The 23,402-nt window shown below is 38.9% G+C and overlaps 2 protein-coding genes across 2 annotated transcripts in view; one reads left to right on the forward strand and one right to left on the reverse strand.

The window, feature by feature from the left end:
* LOC119719191 (calpain-7-like) overlaps positions 1-23,402 on the reverse strand; it is a 29,119-nt gene that overhangs the window by 4,607 nt on the left and 1,110 nt on the right. The window contains exons 2-18 of the mRNA XM_038188550.1: positions 22,932-23,037; positions 22,313-22,479; positions 21,724-21,791; positions 20,425-20,721; positions 20,166-20,255; positions 19,245-19,371; positions 18,591-18,676; positions 17,588-17,681; positions 16,230-16,376; positions 15,051-15,278; positions 14,461-14,605; positions 13,474-13,573; positions 11,493-11,619; positions 5,962-6,034; positions 3,647-3,786; positions 1,994-2,056; positions 1,200-1,339 (exon numbers count right to left, since the gene is read on the reverse strand). Coding sequence (XP_038044478.1) covers positions 1,200-1,339; positions 1,994-2,056; positions 3,647-3,786; positions 5,962-6,034; positions 11,493-11,619; positions 13,474-13,573; positions 14,461-14,605; positions 15,051-15,278; positions 16,230-16,376; positions 17,588-17,681; positions 18,591-18,676; positions 19,245-19,371; positions 20,166-20,255; positions 20,425-20,721; positions 21,724-21,791; positions 22,313-22,479; positions 22,932-23,037 — 2,198 coding nt within the window. The remainder of the gene's footprint in view (positions 1-1,199; positions 1,340-1,993; positions 2,057-3,646; positions 3,787-5,961; positions 6,035-11,492; positions 11,620-13,473; positions 13,574-14,460; positions 14,606-15,050; positions 15,279-16,229; positions 16,377-17,587; positions 17,682-18,590; positions 18,677-19,244; positions 19,372-20,165; positions 20,256-20,424; positions 20,722-21,723; positions 21,792-22,312; positions 22,480-22,931; positions 23,038-23,402) is intronic.
* LOC119719192 (melatonin receptor type 1B-B-like) lies at positions 6,627-8,473 on the forward strand. Its single transcript, XM_038188551.1, has one exon. The coding sequence runs from the start codon at positions 6,854-6,856 to the stop codon at positions 7,919-7,921; it is 1,068 nt and encodes a 355-aa protein (XP_038044479.1). The 5' UTR covers positions 6,627-6,853; the 3' UTR covers positions 7,922-8,473.

The following is a 23,402-nucleotide window of genomic DNA, read 5'->3' on the forward strand; positions in this document are numbered from 1 at the left end:
CTTTTCATGTGTAGCGCTGGGGCGATGTTTGCACGTGCTACTACACCTGTGCGACAGTTCCACGATTGCTTCGTAAAGCGCATGCGTAGTAGACTGTTGCACAGGCAACCCATGTGACTACGCATGCATATTTACCCTGTGTGTGAATACTTGCGCAAGCTTTGTAAACAGCAAAAATAGCATCTGGCACATGATGGTAAATGGACCAGTAAGAAAGCTGCTCTTGATCATGAATACGTATAAGGTATAGTAATTTCATATAGTACGAGTCCATGTTGCATGTTATACAAATAATGCATGTTTATGAGTGCAATGGAAGGAATATTTTCATGAGGTGAAAGACTGAATGTTCCATTCAACGAGACGTAGCTGAGTTGAACGGAACAGTCAATCTTTCACCTCATGAAAATATTCCTTCCATTGCATGCATAAAAAATCAGTCATTATTTGTTTCATACAACACCTAAATAGATCCTTGTCATTTGATATTTTATGGAAAAAAAAAATTACTTAGGCTTAACGCCAATTTTACTCCATTTCCATGGCCACCACAACAGTCAACACATTATAAATGCAACACGTAGTAAAAGTTCCAATCCAAACAGCTGTAAACCTAACAAGTTCAGGGTTCAAGTCCAAAACTGTTCAAATACAGTCTATAACTTAATAACTGGTCAAAGACTTTACCTGTCCAAACACTGTTTGTTGTTGTTCGAATCAAGGTTCATGTCAATTAAAGGTTGCGATCGACACAGTGTCAGTACAGTCGGTCATGTACTGTGAACGCGTAATACTGCAATCTCAAAGCAATAGTAAAGTTCATGCTCCGCAATCGATATCAAGGCAATAGAGCAAAATGAATGGAACCAAAATGCATGGTAAATGGAACCAAATTGGACGATGTATGACATAAATCATACAATGGAATATTTGTCAATGAAATGAAGCAATGATTCAATGTCATGTGACTAAATTCCACCAATCAAATGAAAAGGATCTAGTTAGGTGTTATATATAAATGCTTTAGGTATCAAACTCTAGATTAAGTTTGCAAATGCCTTAACAAAACCTTCTTGCATTTTGGCTGCTTGAGGCATAGTTAAAAATAACCCCCATATGGATGTGTAATTTGAAGCACACAACACAATAACCATTGACATTACTTCATTTGCATATGACCCCTGACCCCAATTCCTGACCTTGGTCCCTTGAGGTCAACCATGAAGTAGTTTCCTTTTGTCTTGTCCAGTAAGGTCACCTGGTAGATGGGGTTGTTGACAAATGATGCTCGGTTATTGGCACATCCCCCAGCAGTCCTACCCTTCCACTCGCCTGTGATCTGAAATATTCAACAGTCAAACAAAAGCAAGTCATATTAAAGTATAGACCAGCACAACCATAAGGGCATTACTAAGGTTCAATAAACAACGAGGGAGGCATGTAATGATTTGAATCCCCTCACTGTAAATTACAATGTAATTGACGGCGGGCCGTCACCATGTTTGGGGGAAGTTTTTTATTGTTAGGAAACTTAAGACAGAGTTATGGGGGGGGGGGGGGGTGGGTTAACAGCAACCCAGCCTGAAAGCCATTTGACCCATTTTTAAAGTTGTTAATACAGGATGGACGGCTCTTCTAGCTGGTGCTCATTGTTATGGTTTGCTTAGGGTAGGCAGAAAACTGTCACATGAATATAAATGATCTGATAATCATAACGTTGAACTGCCTAGAGTGTGTGTATTTTGAGCAAAGTCCTGCTGTGTAAGAGGCTATATCTGTAAGAAGTAAACTACTGTTAACTACGATTTATTGTCTGTGGTATTTATTCAGACGTTCTCAGACTACATGTAGCTGGCATAGAGCCTCTGCCACATACGGCCTCCTCTGGATTGGTCTGTATTATCATTAGTTATTACTAGCATCGTTAACATGACTGACAATTAACTGATACAGTTCAGCTCAGGATGCAGCATGATGACATTGGTTGACTGACCTGTTTGGTATTAGTGTATGGCTCTGGCATCTTGCTCAGCTTAAACTCACAGGTACTGTACACCTATAAACATTAAGATAGAAATCATAACAGAGAATGAGAAATAATCCTGATACCTTCTTGCAATAATTGCCCCAGAGATGAGCGCTTGGCAGTTATTCCTTGCATTCTCACACTGACATCAAGCCAGCAGATAAAGGTTCAGCAGCTGTGCTCATCAATGAGGCCTACCTCCAGTTGGATAATACTAACTACATGTACATCTACCTTGAATCTGACCAGGTACATTCACATACAAGCATACAGCAAATGCTGCATGTTGTGCGTATTCATACGACAAGCTGCCTATTAGACAGCTCATGAATGTCGTTATCCCACTGCCTGTAAACCATCAGATTTCATTTGGCCACAATTCACAAGGCTGGCAACCCTGATAGACCCCTCATCTATGGTAATGGCTTCCGCTTTCCCTGATTTTGACAAACCAACAAGTTCATATGGGAACATATATGCAGGTATCAGGCCAATACAATCTGCGAAAACTCTGACACTTTTGAATTTACCAACTACATTTGAGTGATCACTAAACAACACACAAAAAATGAAATAAATCCATATGTACTTTTCAAACATTTCCAAACTGGTTATAAAATGTCAACATAGACTTGTTGTGTGTATTTAGTTCAATATCTTGAGACTATTGATTAAGCAGTCATGCAACTTGGAAAAAAGGAAAAACAAGGAAACTTCAATCTTTACAAGACTTTGTACAGTGATTTTCAATTTTGAATGGCATGAGTGTGCAGTGAAAAACGAGGAAGTCAGCTGATCCGAGAAAAAGTTGCATGCCTGATTAAGGGTTACAGTCTAATAATTTTTTTGTTATACCGGTATAAATGGACTGTGTAGTTTCTTGATTAGGGGCTTTTGTTCTGTGGAGGCAAGAATGGTTTTCAGGATTCAAACATGAGACGCAGCATAGAAGACTCCAGGGATGTTGGGATGGCACCTTGGGGCGCTGTGGTCCAATGGTTAAGGTGATGGACTTGTGTGCCGTGGTACATGGGTTCGAACCCCGACAGGAAACATGGTGCTTGTGCTCTTGGGTAAGGTACTTTACTTCAATTGCCTCTCTCCACCCAGGAGTATAAATGGGTACCTGTGAAGGTATATAGAGACCAAAATGCGCTGATCTCGAGCTGCTGTAGAAAAAATTGGCGTCATTCCTGATGAACAGGGATAATAATTGTGATGCGCATTTGACCATATTCATATGGAATTTGAGCAATATAAATGTATAAATAAATTATTATTATACTACTGTCATCTTCTAATTCTTTTTTAGAAGTAACTACCTACCACTTGCAATGGACTGAAATAGGGTCAAATCCAAAGCAAGAAACAATCTGCTATGCTGAACCCATTAGCACCTGTACTACATTGTACTACATTGTATTACATTGTGTTTATTCACTGATGAATACATCAAACCCAAGAGTGCTTGGGTGTTTCAGGTGATACCAGGACTAACAGGCAAGGTGGTACATGGGTGGTACAGGAACTAACAGGCAAGGTGGTACATGGGTGGTACAGGCACTAATAGGTTCAACTGTCAGGCCTTACCAACCTTGTGACCGTCTGCATGGACCTTACCCTGAGTGAATAGCGAATGGTGTTGCTCTTCTCAAACTGAGACACTACAATTGTATACACGCTCTTGTCTTGAATCAGCATCTTGCAGAGATAATGAGGACTGTTGATTCTTGTACCATCAATGTATGGTGGAGGGTCATCTACAGATTTAGAATAAAAAATCAGAACATCACCCAATTGCAATGAACTTCAACACTACTTTATTTGTCAGGTTGAAACTGTTGCAGTGAACAAAGGGTGAATAAGAGCCCATGCAGCAAGCAGTGCATAAAATTGAAAACATGACATAAATAGATATCCCAAGGCATACTGTGCCTCAACAAATAGATGCACATATACAGCCTCCTCTATGCCTGATGTACTATGACCTACTGCATTGAGCTATCTAATTATGATCCAGTTAGACAGAAAGTCAAAATTATTGTAAGAAAATGCTGCATCTGGTACATAGATTTGGAATCACTGATCCATTTCTCTGCATTGTACATTGAGAGAAAAAACAAACAGGCAAGATATGGTGCTACCTACGAGATAAATGACCCATTCCATCCTCTCATTGATATTGAAAGCCGAGTAATTTAGTAGGGCTGCAACTGAACAAACGAACCTAGCTACATGAACAACTTATTGGATTGTTTTTTTTTTCTTCAGTTGAGCATATTTAGCAAAAGTGCCATTCCACGGCATAAATGCATCCATGGTACATGCAATATCAGCACAGTTTGCCCAATTTCCATTTGATGCATTTATTAAGGGAATAAATGTGTGCTCGAGAACTTTTAATCACTCTGTTTAAGACCGCTTAGAGTCTGGGTGCTGATAATTACCCGAGCTGGAGGCGAGGGTAATTATCAGCACCCAGACTCTAAGCGGTCTTAAACGGAGTGATAAATACCGACGGAGCACATATTTATTCCCATTCATAAATACCTTTTCGGTCAAAAAACATAATATTTCGGTCAAAAAATCCCGATTTTGTTCAACAAGTTTACTTCATGCTTTTTGAAACATCCCTCTAGCTAAATAATGGAGTGTTCAGCTGGCGATTAAGATGTAAACAACCCTTTTATGGAGATTGACGCGAGCATGGGACGTTCTGAGCGATGTTGCGCAGAACGCACCTGGAGCGTTGCGTTTTGAATTTAGAACTATAAAATTCTGACTCTGACATGTTGCGCATGCCTACGTGTGGTCTGTGAACGTTCAACCAATAAAACGGAAAGAGGCACTGGATTTTTAGGAGTCCACATTTTATGTGACACTGAAAAAGTGTTTAAGACCAGCTAGCCATGTCTTTATCATCCGTTTAAGACCGGCCATGTGACAGACTCTTGACCAATAGGAATGGCTAAACTGTCTGAGGTATTTATGAATACACAATACAATGAGGTCCCAGATTTTCAATAGTGAAGATAATAACATGTGTTGACAATTAACAGATGCATCCCCACAGTAAACACCTTTGCTGTCATGTTGCTGCTGAAAACAAATCAAACCCATTGTTAGGAGAAACATTTAGCACTGTAATCCAGGTTACATGTACTGCTACATGTTATTACTAGGATGTATCAGTTGAGCAAGTATCCCAAATAGAATCATTGTCCACAGAGAGAAAACTTCTGGCAACTATTGGGCATACACTCTGGTTATTAACCCTCCTGCTGTCTGAGTAGTCACAGACAGTCAAAAAAACATCAATCCTCTTCCCTGCCATGCCTTCTACACAGGCTAGTCACCAACAGTCAGATCATATTTCACACAAGCACTGTGACTAGTCAAATTCAGTCAACAGACAAAATCAGGCAAGTGGTTGGCACAACTGGCTTATCGGTCAAAGCATAGCTGTATCAAATTACATTAACAGCCACAGCCAGTCAATCCTGCATTATGTATGCTTGGAGCTCTTAACTGTTAAAAACAGTCACTTGATTGATTTTGACTGAAAGGACAACTTTGCACAGAAAGTATGTTTGAAAAGGAGGTTTAAAAGGTACAACAACTTTTGTAAATTGCCAAACAATACCATGCTAATGTTCAGTGAACATTCTGGAAAATTAGCAGACCTGCAAATTAAATGAGCCCCCCCCCCAATCCATAGTCTCTTATGAAATGGCCCAATAGTGCCCTTGGTAGCATGAGAATAATAGTCAATAGTCAATTGAATGTCAATAGTCAGGAGGTAAAAACTAGAGCTGATGCTCAAGTAGATGTTCATCATTAAACACCAGATAAGAATTCTTGCTCCATTGGTAGGATTTGCATGGTTCATTCACAGTCTGGTATCCTCTAGCCTAAGGTAAGACGAGTGGACTTACTGGGATAGTAGACCTTCTTGCCTCCTTTGTAGACCAGCAAGGTGATGAATTCCTTATTGTCTGCAAAGTCATCCTGATGGACCAAACAAACAAGTAACAAATTCAATTAATTACAACATTAATGCAGTGTACATGTATTGTAACTGTTTATACAAGTTTCTATTTGCAATTTAAATCAAACGACTCATCATGATTTCATGTAATCCTTGCACATCTGTATGTCAATGTCATTGTGCATGCATAAAACATCCCATACATGTTAACATGTGTTCAAATTAAAGCAAAAAAAGGAAAATCATTCCAAAAAAATCCCCAAAACAATGTAGATTTGCACATGAACCTTAGAGATTATACGACCATCTGACCAGAGCACTGTCTATAAAGCAATCACAACACAAGATTGACACATTCATGAATATGAGAGCAAGCCAGGAAATGCTGTCCTATCCTTGCTGCCAAATGTTTAAGAAAAGGATTGATGCATCAGCTTAATTGCTTTGAGCCATAGCAAACAACCATAACAACTAGTATGCAAATACAACCACTTTAGTGAGGCAGACATCCATTAATAATTGACAGGGGACTATATCCCGTCTTTTTGGTCAAGCATACGTTATTTGTTGATTTCCTTTAAGGCTTTAGTGTTCCTGCTAGCTACACATTGACAGACAGGTTGGGATATGCAGGGTCAACTTTCACATTTGCCTTTCATTGGCTCATAAGCACTCTACATAGCAATACTACGTGGGAGAAGAATCAACTGTAAGCTAATGAGTGGTGTGTGATGCCAATTATCCAGTCATGCACTTGAGCTCCTGAGGTAAGACTGGATACATTTCCAGAGGATATGGTGCTTTCTTGAAGTCACTACTTGTGCTTCACTGTTTGAGGTATGGGTGGCACAACAGTAAATAGCACAATCTATACCACTGTCTGGACTGATACTGAAATGACAGTGCAACCATTTCAAGTTTACACACATTACTACCAGAGGCAGATCATTGCAGCTCTATGTATCACTGCGACTTGTCTAGGCATCGTTGGCAACGGTCTGGTCATCATTGCTGTGGTAGTCTCCAAGAAACTCCGGACAATCACCAATGTCTTTGTGGTGAATCTTAGCATCAGTGACTTACTGGCATGTAGCTTCCTACCATGGCAGGCAGTGGCAGTATTGAGTGAGGCAGGTTGGCCATTGCATGGGGCAGACTGGCTATGCGTCATTAGTGCTGCATTCATGTTTATTAGTAATGGCTGCAGCACCACTAATCTAGCCCTGATTGCACTCAATAGATGGATTGGCATCACTAAATCAGTCAGTACAACCAGACGCATCTACACCCGCTGCAGCATTGCCGGCATGGTACTATTCTCATGGATAATGCCCATCTGTTTAACAGTGATACCAACCACCATTGGTTTTGGCCAGCTAGGGTATGAACCCAAGTACAGCACTTGTAGTTGGCTCAAGGATGTTCCTATGTCATACATTATGAATATCCTCATACCTATTTTTTATTTCCCAATCCAATTCTTGGTGATTTTACTGTGTTATGTGTCTATTTACCGATATGTTATCAAGTCATCCCGTAGAATGACGAGGCATGATATCAACAGCATTTCTGGTGCTACTGGTTGTGTGGATCGTGCTATGCAGAAGATGATATGGAAAAGACAGATTGCCGTCACTAAGAACCTTCTTCACATTGTCTTGGCCTTTGTTATCTTTGTCACGCCATCGTTCATTGCAATGATTCCCCTTGGGTATGACTGGAGCATACGCATGACACCCTATGCTGCTGCAATTGTCTTCTTCAGTAGTTGCATCAATCCCATCATATATGGCACATCTCATCCTGATTTCAAGGAAACATTTAGCCGTATGATATTCTGTAAAAAATGGAGGAATACTACTCAAACTGCCAATGTGTCACAACCAATGACACAAATGATGACTTAAATTTCTTTTATTGAAAGCAAATATACTTGGACAAAACCTGATCCTAGCACATAACTAGTGTGTAAATGACTTGTAAGTGAGTATTTGCCAACAGGTTTTGCATCATGTCAGCTTTAACATTATGCTGTGAGTGAAGTGAGGCCAACTAGTTCTTCAACTCTCCACAGACTTCAAAAACGGGCTGGGAGTCCAGAATGAGATGATTAGAAGCTGTTACGTTACATTTTCAGGGCGTCGTCTATCAACTCTGTGCTGTTATTCTATAAAGTCCAGGCATTCAGGGTGGATTTCTCTCACGCAAGATACCTTGAAGCATTGTTGTAGTCGAGTCACTCTAGTTGAGTCTGAGTCCAACTTTTAAGTCCGAGTCTCGAGTCTGAATCCAAGTCACAAGGAACAAGTGCATGGATATAAACACACCTACATGTTCATTTACATAATAATAATACAGAGTATTTATATAGCGCTATACCAAGATCACAGTGCCTAACATAAGGGGGAAAGCACAGAGGGGTCGGGACAACAGAGCAACTAACAATAACAACATTCGGGGGGGGGGGGGGGACAGGCAATTTAAAAGGGTTCTGGGAAATAGAAGGTCCTTGAAAGACCGCTTGAAAGTTGACACCGACTCCGCCTCTCTCAGATCAACAGGAAGCTCGTTCCAGAGACGTGGCGCTGCTACCTTGAAAGAGATATCCCCGGCTCTCTTGTTGGATCTTGGGAGAGAAAGTCGGGTATGATCAGAAGATGAGTGGATTCGGTGTCTGTGGGAAACTGAAGCATTGAGTAACAGTATTAAGGTCGGTCAAGTAGGACTGGGATAGAGCATAAAGGCACTTGTATATCAGGGTGAGAATTTTAAAGGAGATCCGCTGCTTCAAAGGGAGCCAGTAAAGCTCTACCGACAGGCCAGCCGAGCAGCTTCATTTGAAGGCACTGCAAGCGCTTAAGGTCTGAATCGCGTGCACCGAACAAGAGAGAGTTGGCATAGTCTAGACGGGACAGGACAAGACCTCTGACGGCTTGATGGCAGGCATCTTGTGTCGCAGCCGACATGTCTCTAGAGATCCAAGAATATCATGCCTGACCTTGAAAAGAGCGGTATCCGTACTATTGGTGTCTTTTGTATGATGACTGAAATTACTCACCCAGATTGTTGCTGTCCACATGGTCTATGACTTGATATATTACCTACATGTATGCATGTAGGTAATATGTAAATGATGTGCTGTCGCGGAATATAGAGATGGGCACACATTTATTTATTATAAGTTACTTTAACACACTGTACATAAAAATGTCTAGATACCATACATCCTGCAGATGACCTCAACTAAATAGGATGGAGGACAAAGCTGCACATTTACCGATCCATCTCAGAAAAAAAATTACAGCTGTGCTTTCTGAGGTAAAACTGCCACACGGTATGAGATTAAATACAAAGTAACAATTACACTAGGATCCAGAATTGTGTCTGAAGTGATTTTGCTTCGGACAAATGTCTCAGACATGAAAGATGGCAATGATATTTCAGACATATGTCACCTTTTCAGATATTTTCTGTGGACCTGTAAAAACCACTTACATTTCAAACACTCTGTTAACCTCAAATATCTGAAATATAAGCACATCATATCATCATGTCAGTCACCTGCACATGTCAGAAACTAACCTAGCCACGAGTATGTTTCAGATATATGGCTGAAACGGTGACCAAATGTCCGAAATTATAATTGCCATCACGTTTCAGACATAAAACATTTCTGGTTCATAGTGTACCGGGTATGTCTTGCATCCTATTAATGATCTATCAACTAGTGAGGGCAATCTATAATGGAGCAATATTCACTGCAATTTTGGGTAGTCAAGGTATGGACCGATAGCATGATGTGAGATTTAGTAATTCAAATAAGGCCATTTTATCTACACTGTTACCCAGCAGCCTCTGAAGTGCTTTTTGGATTGTATTTACTGTACAAGATTGCCACAGCTACCTTAGAGAGGCATAGTTAATTTTATATATCAACTATGCCCCTCATGGTGTTCAATTTGAAAGTGTTTTTAAGCTACTTTGGATGCAACCTACACCGTGTACATGTACAATATAAAGTGTAAGACTATTTGTGTTAATATTTGAACGTGATTTATTGCCGTGTTTGCATGGATGGAAACGTAAAATTCTTAACGTAAACAACCTACATGTATTAACAAAACGTTTAAGGATGTTAAATATTAAAATGTTTAAACATCACATGTTAGTTGCCACCTGTGCAGGACCTGTTTAGTTATACATTGTACAGTTAATAAGTTTAATATGTCACCTATATCATGTCCAGTGTACAGTGCTGTGGGACTATGGTTACATTAATTACACTTTAAATACAAAAAAGGGCTGCCAAGGCAAACTGGTCATTTTTTCCCTTCTGTTAACCTCAGGATGTTATTAGGCCCTATTATTCTGTTTGTTTTTTTAAGTTTGTTTTTTTAGATAAAGCCATATGAATTAAATAACAGTATCTTGTTGCAAGCCCTAGTTGACCAATGTTAATTGGCTAAGATTGGATTGTTTTGTGTAGGCATGTGGTGTCTAGTTGTCATTACATTGCTGCATACGTTTGGTTGGTCCGGATGTTGACTGTACCGATGTAATAGCTATATGAACAATGTGGACGTACCATGGCCTGATGAGGTACATGCACGGGCAACAGCAGTCACGGATTAGTTTGAGCAATTTGAGTGTTTTCAATGTTTGATGGGATACAAAAGAAGTAAAGAAGAGAACAGCTTATACATGGAAAAGCTGCATTCCTGTTAATAAAACACCAATCTGATGTCTAATCCGATAATCGGTTGATATTTATTAACCCTATGCAGAACAAGTTGGGACTTTTTGAACACTGTGCACCACTCTTATATAAGCACCTACTGTGTCTTCTGTAAGCGATATATAGGATTAGTATCAAGAAAAGTTATCAAGGCAAAAACTGGTCAGCTATATCTTATACAACTTTGAATTACTCAGAGATATGAGTTACAGGGGGAGGAGACTACTTCAGGAAAAGTGTACATTTTGGTTTGGAATTACACTCTACATGTGACTGTATACTGACTGAGCAGACTACTGTAATGGCAGGTATGTGTGCTGTGATACAAGAACACAAATACGTGTAACACAATTTGATCAATTATGCTACTGAGGGGCAATAGTAAAAAACAAATCAAGACAGGGCAATAGTGAAAATATACCATACAGTGATTTTCTCATGGGGTACTTGGGAAGCCCTTGCAGTACCCATAAAGTTACACTTGTTAAGGGTAAAAGCCAACACTGAAACCAAAACTTTAGATTTGAATACAGACAAACCACTCACACAGAACTATTCCTTAATATCGAGTATAAAGGTGTAACGTTGGTTTGCAAGTCTGTTCAGGCATCTATCTATGCATTACTCTATCTCACATCATGACTGATATGCATAGTCACTAAGAGCTGTTGCTAGTCAGGGATATACAGGGAGGTTGTCTGTCTGTCTATCTATCTGTCTATTCATCTGTGGGTTATTCTCACCTTGTCTGTGATATGCCTTGTCAGCAGCACCCACACGGCCCCATTGCCCCTGACATCCAGTTTGTACTGGGGATTGTTGGACAGATTGAAGTTGTCTTTCTTCGGACCCTCTCCAGCCTTCCATTCACTGAAATAAACACAACAAATATGGCTGGGGTTAGCGGGATACACCAATGTCCTTCTGTCATTTACAGGAATTACAACATGAATTTTCAACTAAAATGGATATTGTTCACATATACAGGGTGAGTCAAAAAGGCAAAACCGAAATGTCAGGACTATTGTTTTAGTGAACTTCTGCATGTAGCACTTTCAAAATCTAGGATATGAAAGCCCAATTCATAAGCTTTCTTTTTAAATAGTACAAGAATCATTCAAATCACTCATATAGTTCTCAAGTTACGAAATTTTAAACACAACCACTGTTTCAAAGTTCTGTCCACAAATCATAAGAAGGTAAGTGTTCTTTCAGCAAAACGAAAACGAATCACATAGGGATGTGTGTGAACTGTTTCGTTTTGCTGAAAGAACGCACACCTTTTTTTGTGATCCGTGGACAGAACTTTAAAACGGTGGTTGTGTTTAAAATTCAGTAACTTGAAAAGTACATGAGGGATATGACTGATTCTTGTACTAAAAGAAAGCTTCTGTATTGGGATTTTGTATCCTGGATTTTGAAAGTGCTACATGCAGAACTTCACTAAAATAATGGTCCCGACATTTAGCTTTCATTTTTTTCACTCACCCTGTATGCCTTTCAATTGTATGGAAATAACTCTTGTTGACTTTTTCCAAAGCTATCTTGTAACCAACTACCTTGCAACCATTAAATGAGAATAACTAATCACATATGATGAACTTAAGCTCCTAGAACCAAATCAAAAGGCTTTGGAAGAGACATTTGGCCGTGTATTCTTGAGTAGGGACATTGACCCTCCTGCTATTTAAACAGTCACAAACAGTCAAAGTTTACTTCCACTTTCCCTGCTATACATTTAACAAGGGTTAGTCACCATCAGTCAGATCATATGTCAAGTAAGCACTGTGACTAGTCAAACTGGGTCAACAGACAAAGCAGGCAAGTTGTGGTCACAGCTGTTTTATCACTCAACTGGAGTCAAAGCATAGCTGTATCAAGTTACTTAAACAGTCCCAGCCAGTCAATCCTGCTTGATGTGGGTGGGAATCTTAACTGTAGAAAACAGTCACTTGTTTGATTTTGACTCAAAGGATGTATGTTTGCATAGGAGGGTTTAATATTAACAATTATATAACCGACATACATATCCTTGTCATTTGATTGGTGGAACTCACATCACGTGACATTCGTTATTGCTCCCATTCACGCCGGGTCTCAAAAAGTACTATCTGCCCATGGGGAATGGGCAATACTATTGAACAGTTAGGATCATTTTTGTTCCAAGATGCGGTATTTGTGTGCAAAGGAATGCTGGTGTGCAAAGGAATGCGCGTAGCATGTATTGTTCCAAAAAGCTAGCCAGCGCTACAGAGTGGGGTTCAAACATTTTCGTGAAGGGGTGGTTTGGAAAAGAGAAATACATTTCCCATCAATTTTGTAGTGAAATAAAAGTTAAAATATATCAAATGACAAGGATCTATATGTCAATTATATAAAACAAATATTAAGTGGCTTTAAATTGTGAATGGGAGGAATATCATCGCTCGGTAAAATCTGGACTTTTCCAGTTCACTCGGCTTTGCCTCGTGAAATGGAAAAGTCCAGATTTTACCTTGCGATAATATTCCTCCCATTTCACTCTGAGCCACTCAATATTTGTACAACAAAAAACCCTTGGTAGGACTACATATATGAGAACAAGGGTCAGAGAGAATACTGACCAGTCCCTAATCATCAATGGCAGATATCTACAGCAAGTATGCTGAGAGTTAGCTGATTCTGCATTGAATTGCTCTCTAATGTGATGGATAAAATGGTCCAAACAACCAACATGTGACTGACCTGTGGATGACGTATGTGTAGGGGAAGAGTTTGGGGTTCCAGTTCATGTAGATGACATCAAAGAAGTGACACAATGAATCCAGGTCAATCCAAAACACTCCTAATAACATGAATAGTGACAACTCAGCATTATTTGATCACTCATAGCTTGAAGAGAACATAACTCAACAAATACAAAAAGAGGCTTTATGCTTGTGCCAGGTAAATATCTCGATTTTGAAATTATGATAGAAAAGGGCAATCCAAGGGCGGCTGATTAGTTTTCAAGATCTGGTTTGCTTGTTTACCTTATACCCTTTTAACAGACTAGGCCAAAGAATATAAATTTTGAGTTTCCAAAAACATTGTCAAAAGAATAGAAGAGCTGGTAGGTAGGGTATGGATGCACCCCTGTACTAAAATTTCCAGACACCAGTGCTAAATGCCCATACTTCAAAATTCTTTTAAAAATACTCAGTCTCTCACAGGTATTTAAGCTGCACAGAAAACTGATGATCATCTGTTATTTTATTTTCATTGGTTTTTTTTTTAAAACAAAATTGCTCCTGAGCCTCAATAATAGTCATTAGTCAGTAGCTGATGATAGCTGAGATGACTGTATGGCTGAATACATCCATGATTCGACTGCAAAGCAACACACGCACACAAAACAGTGGATTGGTTGCTTATTTTCTGAATGAAACCTCAAAGCTTCACTCCTGATCCTAAGATGCACAATAATATCAACTGAATGGACTCTTAAAGTCCAGATAGTATAATTCAGCAAACAAAATAACAAGCCATTATTGAGATAGACCCATGAAGGCAGGCATGTTGGTAACCCTTGGTCAAAGGAGCATGGAGTGCATGCAGAACGCCTACGCATGAGCATTTAGTATGTGTGGTTCCACAGTAATGACCAATCAACACATTGGTCTATATTAATACCGATATTCATGATACTTTTGTCACAAGCACTGCTGCAATAAATAAAGTACGAGAGAGTACCATTGTCAAACTGCTGAGCATTCTTGGGGTCAAAGTTGAGTGCCTTCTGAAGCTCTGCAGTCCAGTTTGTCTCATCTGTCTCCGAGTATCGTCCTTTCCATCGCAGATGGCTCCAAGGATTCTTGAGTTGCAGTAACTTTCTTCCCTGCAGCGATACAAAGATTTTGGGTCAGGAATAACTCAGACAGTTTACTATAAGATCATTAAGATGAGGACATAAAAAAATAATGCCATATACTAGCCAATTGATGTAAATGTATCCTAAAAAGTAGCTTAAAGACACTATTTGGCTTTTCTTTGTGGAGAATCCATGGAATTTGACAGTTTGACTGCTGTTTTGTAAGATGTATTCATGAAGGTTTGCAAATTATTACTTTAACATGGCCTTATGCAGTACTGAAGTGAATACGTCATGCGCACAAATGTGTGTAAAAGACATTAGCGCGCGATTCAGCCTGCGAACCAACACGCGCGCGTACTCCATTCGTTTGCACTACACTTTCTGGTTTTAAATGACGTCACACTTCGGTACTCCATTAGCAACAGAAAGACAGCAATGGTGACAAGATACTGATGTTTGAATAACCCACCATTATCTCCCGTATATCCAACATGGCGTAAGCATGTGTGGGTACCAGTCCCGCCCGGTCTCCTTCAGCATCAGACATCATGCCCGTTGCCAAGGTAGCAAGGACATCTCCTTTATGGAAGCGGTCTTTGAGTTTAGCAAAGACTTTGTCTTTGTCGAATTCCTTGGAGTCTGGTCTGATGGCTTGGCGTTCAGGGATCCAGCCTGTTAGGGCATGCAGGTCAATGTTCTGTGGGATGGGGCACAAATCAACATACAGGTCAAGCAAGAACTGCAATAACATGTTCATGGAGGTGTAGGAAACAAGGTCAGCTACAGAGAGTACCATCAACATTTCAAAACGGCTCAGTTTGTTTACTGGATACCACACAAATACACATGTATGATGTACTTGCAGGACACATTTTCTGTGCAAATGCCTGATGTTTCACTCATCATCCAACCAATTTTGATGAAAATATAATTTGACTGAAAATGGACAATAGCATTCACTGCCAAATACACCAGATTTATCTGATAGCTTGTGCTTATCCTACCAGAAGGATGAATCAACTTGTTAAAGATGATGAGTTCACACTTTTACAAAATATATTTTACTTTTTGTGTATAGGTCCCTGTCCTCTTTCAGGTATATTTGATACAATTTTAATGATCACTGAATTAAAAAACTCTTTCTTGGAAGAATTATACTGATTGTCATTCTATCTTAAAGAATAAAAACAAGTCACTGATATCATAAAATGTTCAAGAAAGATACTGATCCCCTGGATAACGGCACAGACAAAGCGTAAACCCCTATGCTAGTATTGGACAGTCTTCTTTATTTACCTACCATGTATGATGACCTAGGCTCTATTCCAAGCTGGATCAACATGGATTGGCTTTGTATTTTGGGGCGTATTTCAGACAAAAATCCATGGTGTATCTTCCCCTGCACTTCTCAAACTGATCTGTAATTTTCCTGGATGACCTCTCACAAAGAAAAAGTCACCCTGGTGTACCAAAACACCCCCCCCCTCCTCTTTGGTTTCAACTTCATCATATGCTTTTGTGGATTTAAACATTGGTTGGACATCTCAGGGCTGAACACCACATTAGAGCTTTAAAGTGCTCCAACCCATCAAGAAGATGAACTAAAGAGATACTAGATAACCCTAGTAATGCATCCCTGAGTGTTTACCGAGTTGGATCCAGGGAAATCATAGCCTCCCATCACCTTCATGTAGGCTTTCTCCAACAGAGACACCCATAATTCATTGCGGTTGTTGGAAAATGAGCACAGCAGATCACCATGTTTATCCATGGGCAGATAATCATCAATGATCACCTGAAGAAAAACAGATCGACACACTCTCCATAACAAATATAACGACAAAGAAATTTGAACTGTTGGCAGAAATTTGCTTCTACTTTAAAGGTAGAGTACATAATTTTCATTTGTGCATTATGTTCGTTTGAAGCAACAAAAGAGCTCAAAATCTAAAGAAGGGTGCTGAACAACTAACTTGATGAAGTTTTAGCTCTGTGAATGCTGTATATTCCGAGAAAACAATATTCTAGGATCTCGATTTCAATTCAAAATTTGCCAAGTCATGTTTTGAATTTTGTCTGAAATCAGTGTCTGGGACATGTTCTCATTCAGCCGAGTGCAGCTGCAATACATCATGCACTGAACTGACGAATTGTAGCAATTGTGCGCGTGTGCGTCTTGTCAATGCTTGCACGCACCAGTCGCTGAATTAAAAATGAATTACCAACGGAAATACGTCTTCAGACACATCTTTAGAAATGACCTTTTTTTATTGTTTTCTTCAAAATGACAGCATGCAAGAAAGAATAATTTCACAGGAAGTTTAGTGCCATTACTATCCTTTAAACCAAGTAAGCTTTTCAACAACAATTTTGTCAGTTACTTTTTAGACAGCTGGAAATGATGTACTCCACCTTTAAAACATAGAGCTTGACAGTTTATATTCAGCTAACTAACATACTTGATTGTGATTTGTCGGTCCATAGTCTGTTTCACAGATAATGCCATATTTGTGGTCACATGGTAATCTCATGGTAATCTAAATAGTGTCGCTAATCACATGGGCAATAGGTAGGCCTAATAGCCCGGTCTAGTCCTGACTGATGGTGAAGTATACATGTTAGTAAGGCAGATGAAATGAACAGAATCAAGTATGAATCAGACAAAGAACTATTTACAAAATCAAACCCTTGTCTGTGTGCAATGGGCCTTATGCACAATCTGGCCATTTTTGTCGTGTTCCCTGAATTTATTTCATAAATTGTGAACTGTTAAATAGGATGGTGCCAGACTATTTATTCACTACAGCCTCACTTTCATTTCTTTTAAATGTGGCTGAAAACATTAGAGTATGTTTAATCACAAATTTTAAATTATTCATCAGAGCAGACGGGTATTAATTTGTAACGTTGTTGCTTTCATTTCTCTCCGTACCCAGTTGGTCTGAGTGTGTCTTTGTTATTATAGTTATAATAGTTATAATAGTTATCTTCTTTGTACAGACTGACCTTTCTTTTGACTCCATTGAGATGAAGGATCACCATGTACTTCCCACAGGGGTTGTAGATTGGCTTGCCCTGCTTGTCTTGGGGATAGACAATTCTGAAAAAAACAACAAAGGCAAATGAAACTAATTTCAAAAAGATATTAGGTTTTCCATGTTAAGCAACACAAATGAAAGATAGTAGTGAACTTTAATTTGGACTTTCCAGGAATAACTTGCGCAGTCTCTTCTTAAAGATGTACCGTCCATGCTCCTCAACAAATTCAATTGTTTCCCTCCTGACCAGTTGTCAACTTGTATGTTTTCATTTAACAAGAACCTAATTTTTTTTACTATTTTGGGCAGCTGAAACCCTCCAATTACAAGGCTGGAACAAGTGTAACCTGTGAGGACTTAGTTACAGTCAGGTTGCAAAAAATTTGAAATCTATAAAGTAATTATTCAAATTACGGGAAATGGGCCATTTGGGAGAAATCCCCATAGACTTGTGCACACAATTTTTCAAACTTCAATGTGCCTCAACCCAATATTCCCTCGTCCTTTCTCCACAAATTTCGGTGTCTTTACTAATTAGACCACGAGCAACAAATATAACCTAATTGCGACAAAAAAATTGTGCCTCTAAAGGGGGCTGTGACATTAGGGAGACATGAAAATGTCTCCCTAATGACCGATGTCTCCCATCGTGCGAGGAAATTACGATAACGTGTCTCCTTAATGGTACCTTTACATGTATTCCATAAATAGAAAATAAGCCAATTTTGTTTGATGCCTCATTCAAAAGTGAAATCTTAAAATTGGAAAATCGTATACACTGTAGTTGCAGGAGTTGGATTTAAAGGGCCACATAACAAATTCCCTGCACTGTCCCATCTACCCTCACACATGTGGTTTTCTATTTTGATAATCTCATGGAGGGTCTTAGGTTGCAGTAATGACAATTACTGCTCTGAAGATTTGACTTGTTCTTTGCTCATTGGGCTCACTTGGATGAAACCTCAACTCACTTTGTGATAACACTCTTCTTGAACCGTCTTTCATAGTTAGCTGAGATGGCCAAGGATGCAAGGAAGGAACAATCCTGAACAATTGTCTGGAGGTTGAAGGAAAAGGATATAAGAACATAAACTGTGCATCACATGAAACTACAGGTTAATAAGAAGCAAACAAAGAAGGATCAGCAGATTGGAATGAGGTCCAAATAAAGCTTCAGACTAGATTGTCTGAAATGCAAAAATGAAGCAAACTTCATGTCAACAAATTAGTTGTTGCCCATTATCCTTTCTATCCACATGAAATGCAAACCAGTATGTGCACAGAAATGAAGACAGGAAGATTATAAAAAGCAGACAAACACTCATCTCATCAAGACTGGTGCCCTGCCTGATTTAACATATGAATTGATATGTTTGCTGCAACCACTGTAATTACCATGACTCAAGTTTTCAAGTTGACATCTCGGAGTTTAACAAAGTAAACTGACTGAAGGATGTAATGCTGTATATCCATGTGCACTTTAATAAACTTAAAAGGTCTGAATTGCCGAGTCAAATATCAATTTACAGTGGATGGGCTCTAAAATCAGGCACAACCAGGCATTTGATTTAGGTGGGTTGGGGTGACAGAAAGTAACAAATGTGTTAAGTGAACATAAAACATGCCTGTTTTATACTGAACGCTGACACAGCAAAGATCATCTGTGGGTCTGAGCAGAATTCTGATGGTCGGACAAACTTAGCAAGTCTGGATTTCTGCTTAGCGGCTAAGGCTAGCTGACCCAACTTGTCTCTGTGAAGGAAAAGAATAGACCCTATCAACAGTCAATGGTTCATCCAAAGGACAATGGGAAAAGAGAACAGTTTATCAGCATGTGTTGTTTACTTTCATTTCCATAGGACTTTATCATACCTTGGTTCACAGTCTTGTCATTCACATTATTTTACTATTGAAACCAGGTCTGAAATAACAGACTTAGCACCGTATATATTGATATTACTCGATTATTCGATTTATTTTGATATCGATATCGCCGTTAGCAATTTTTTAATCATATTGAAGTATTTAAATTTTTGATATTGAGGAATCATATCAAAAATATTGAAAATGCATCAGATTATCGTCAAAATAATTTTCCCGTTTGTGCTTTTAGTCTGTGTTTATTGTTTGCTGTTTAAAGAAATAAAACTCAGCGGCAACTTGTGCTTGTGAGTCAAAATAAAACATTGCAAACTGCCAAGCGGCGTCGCTTTGTGCTCTGCGCTCCAGGAATTCATGGTCTCCCCCAATGTAAAACTATTTAAAAAAAAAGGCCCATTCTGGAGAACCTCAACTTATTGACATTAGTACACCTTGTTGTTTAATATCAAACGCAGAGACCAGGTTATGTTTGAGCAGTTGATTTGGAAGCCTCTCTGGCCTTTGTCTTGGCTGCCCAAACTTCTCCCATCCCAAATCAAGTTCAATAAAAGCAGCAGCATTTGTCTGACAAACTAAATCACAGCAATGGAGCCCTCAATCAAGTGATTCTGTCACAATTTTAGTAAAACCATGAAAACTTGGAAAGGAAGTCTTGGCAAACTTACGTGAAAGGAATAGAGAAGGCAAACTTTTCTTTCAAGTCAGCTTGCGATATATATGGAAGAAACTCTCGACCATTAATAAATGAAGTGGTCCTGTGAAAAAAAGAAAAGAAAAACTTATTCAAGTGCAAAACTACATGTAAACTGCACTGGAACTAACTCTACTCAGAAAGGTGTACAGAACACAGCCCATTCAAAGTAGCAGTCAAATCAGATGATATTTCAAAATGACAATGTTGTATGGTCTGGGAGGTTTCCTGACCTTAGTACTTTAATCTCTTCAGCTGTATAGGAGCCTCCTCCACCACCTCTATTCCCTCCTCTATTTGGACCACCACCACCACCACCTCCCGATGCAGACAGCCGGCCATCATTTGACCCGACACTTGCACTGCCTGCACTGTGAGTATTCCTCTTGGTTGGCTTAGGTGAGGACTGGGGTGTGGAATGGGAGGAGTGAGATGTATGGATGCTGGCGTTGTTCGGCAAGTCAGGAAGGGAGGACGGAGGCTCTGGAAGGCGTAGCACTGGCTCATTCTTTGTCTTGAGCTGTTCTGCCCTATAAGAAATAAATAACAACAAACTGGCAAGGGTTACCAACATGAACAATGTTCTGCCAACTGGCTTGACATTGCGCTGTGTATCACTTTAATATTCTGTTTCATCATGTTAATGGTCCGGTATTGAAGGCATACAGGATCATTTTCATTTATCCCAAAAGTAACCTACCAAATTCTTATCAAGAACGTTCTTGGATTAAAGGTTGTATAGTACTAAACACTTTGTGGAAACTCATTTTTGTCCGGCTTGCTGCCACAGAGAAGAAATCAAGAAATGTAGGTGATTTCCAATGATGAGTCAATGGACTGATTTTTGGAAATATAGAAATTGTGTTTCGTAATCAAAAGGTTTTGCATGGTTTTTCACTTTTTTGTCAAAAAAAGTATACAATTCACTAAACTGAAACTGCAACAGGTTGGGTTTTTAATATTCTTCTTTGGATTATTAGTGGTGTAATTATTGGAAATAAACAAAATGTATGAAAAGCAAATGACACTATTATGCCTTTAAAAGATTGGTTTAGACTTTTAGAAAATTAAATATAGAGTCACAGCTGTACAATAGACCCCTTTTAAAGTGCCAACAACCCCCCTTCCCCCTTCCCTCCCCCAAAACCTTTTCCATATGAACACAATTGTATAAGCGAACAATTTAACAGTAAGTACTTTCTTACTTTGCTTACATTTTTGATGTGTTGGAATATTTTTCAGAGTGTGTCATATTAGGAGATCCTCCATTTGATTTTATGTCAAATTTTTGGACACATTTTCAGACTTAACTTTCAAATGAAACATTAACTTTCAAAAACAAAACAAACCAATTTAAAATCATTGTTACAGTGCATATATTTAACTGAAGTGACTCTTCATAAACATACATGTTAGGCAACAATATGTGATGGAAGTCATACAAAAAGTGTGCAATGTTCAGACAAAAAGATAAGTAAGCCAAATTTGCAAGGCTCCATTCAATGATTCAGTTACAGCGTGTATGTATTTACCTATCCATCGCTTGCTTGGCTAGTATATTGAGCTTGCTTCTCTGCTCTCCAGATGAGCATGATCTTGCCTGCAAAAAAACATTTCATAAAGTCATTTAAAAAAAAAGTTTAACAATTACTTGAACAACTATGACAATTACTACTTTTTACTGCTACTTTTGACAAATGCTTACTAACATTTAAATTTGTTATTTAAATTTATTTATTTATGTTGTGCCTCTAAGTTAAATAAGATAAGAAAGTTAAGTGCTGAAACTTTCTTTCAAAGGGAATTTCTCCTAAGAGTTTTATTTTAATAGTAAAACTAATGTTAGCCTGTCCTTCAAAGGCCAAATTGTCAACACTGATACCCTAAAACACGGTACAATTTTACCATGTTATTCCCTTTTTTCAGTAGGAGATATAAGACATTTGCTAGTATGTGTTAGAGATCAAATCATAAGAGACAAGCAAAATGATCTATTTTTTGAACGTACATGTATGGACAACTGTTTTATGAAGCACCTTTTTTGGTACTATGACTTAGTCAGTATAAACTGCAATAAATGTTCATAATTTCGTAACAAGCAACGCCAGTAAGATACTCAACAGCTTCTATGCACATCTCAGCAGCATTCAGGTAGAGTTCTGTTGCATCCTCTGCATTTCCATGCCCATCTTCATCAAATGCTTGTCTCAACAAGAACTTAGCTCTCTCAGCAGCCATCTGCTCAGCAGACTTTGTTTGTGTCGCTGCCTGTCCAGAGTTCTGATTAACTGAATAAATAATCAAATAAACTTTGTGATTGCATCTTTTTCTCAGTGGAGTTTGCCCTCCTCCGGGTCCTTCTCATTGGTAACCAGTGCTACATGTAGACTTTCCAAAAACCCCAACGAATTTGTCTTCTTGGATTTCAATTTACAGACTGCTGAACAGTAAGGAGTAATACTGTAAATATGCATCGTTAGGTCTAGTCCATCAAGTGGCTGTAAGTGTTTTATTAAAAGGTGAGTGACGGTGAGCATGGTGAGGGTTTTTATCATTAACTCCTTCAAACCTTCAAAACCTGTACTTGTATAACATTGATGGATTCATTAGTACTATATACAGCACCCAGCAAATATCAGTTGTATGTCCGAAAAGAATGTGACAGTGGCAATGTTAAATTGCTGGAGTCAGGCAGAATATACCAGTACATGTACATGTAGATGGGGGCTTTATATCCTACCAATCTGATGCAGTTCTTTGACACGCTTGGTGTACTCTGAATATCGCTCAGCAAGGTTGAGGTTTGGATCAGCAAGAGATGCATTATACATTGCTTGGATGGCTTCCTGTATTCGGGATAGGAACATAGCAGCACAGGATTTAGACAACTCAAATCATCTACATGTATACAAAAACCTGTCAATAAGCTTCGTAGCTTGGTACATATGTACATGACACAAATCTGTATTTCACAAAATTTCAAAACATGTGACATACAGTCAGTCTCAGAAACGCTGGACCCTACAAACTGCCTGTTTAGTCATTTGGATATAATTGGGTGATAGTATCGTCCAAACTCTGACTGTTGATTTAGCATCATTAGAGGATTGCTTGGGATATTGCTCTAGCAATAAGACTTTCCTCAACATTTCCAAATTGATATTAATAACTTACATCTGAATTCTCTGAAACTTTCTAAAAGAAACACTAG

The sequence above is a fragment of the Patiria miniata genome, unplaced genomic scaffold (assembly GCF_015706575.1).
Source record: "Patiria miniata isolate m_02_andy unplaced genomic scaffold, ASM1570657v1 HiC_scaffold_8, whole genome shotgun sequence".
In the NCBI taxonomy this organism is placed as follows: domain Eukaryota; kingdom Metazoa; phylum Echinodermata; class Asteroidea; order Valvatida; family Asterinidae; genus Patiria; species Patiria miniata.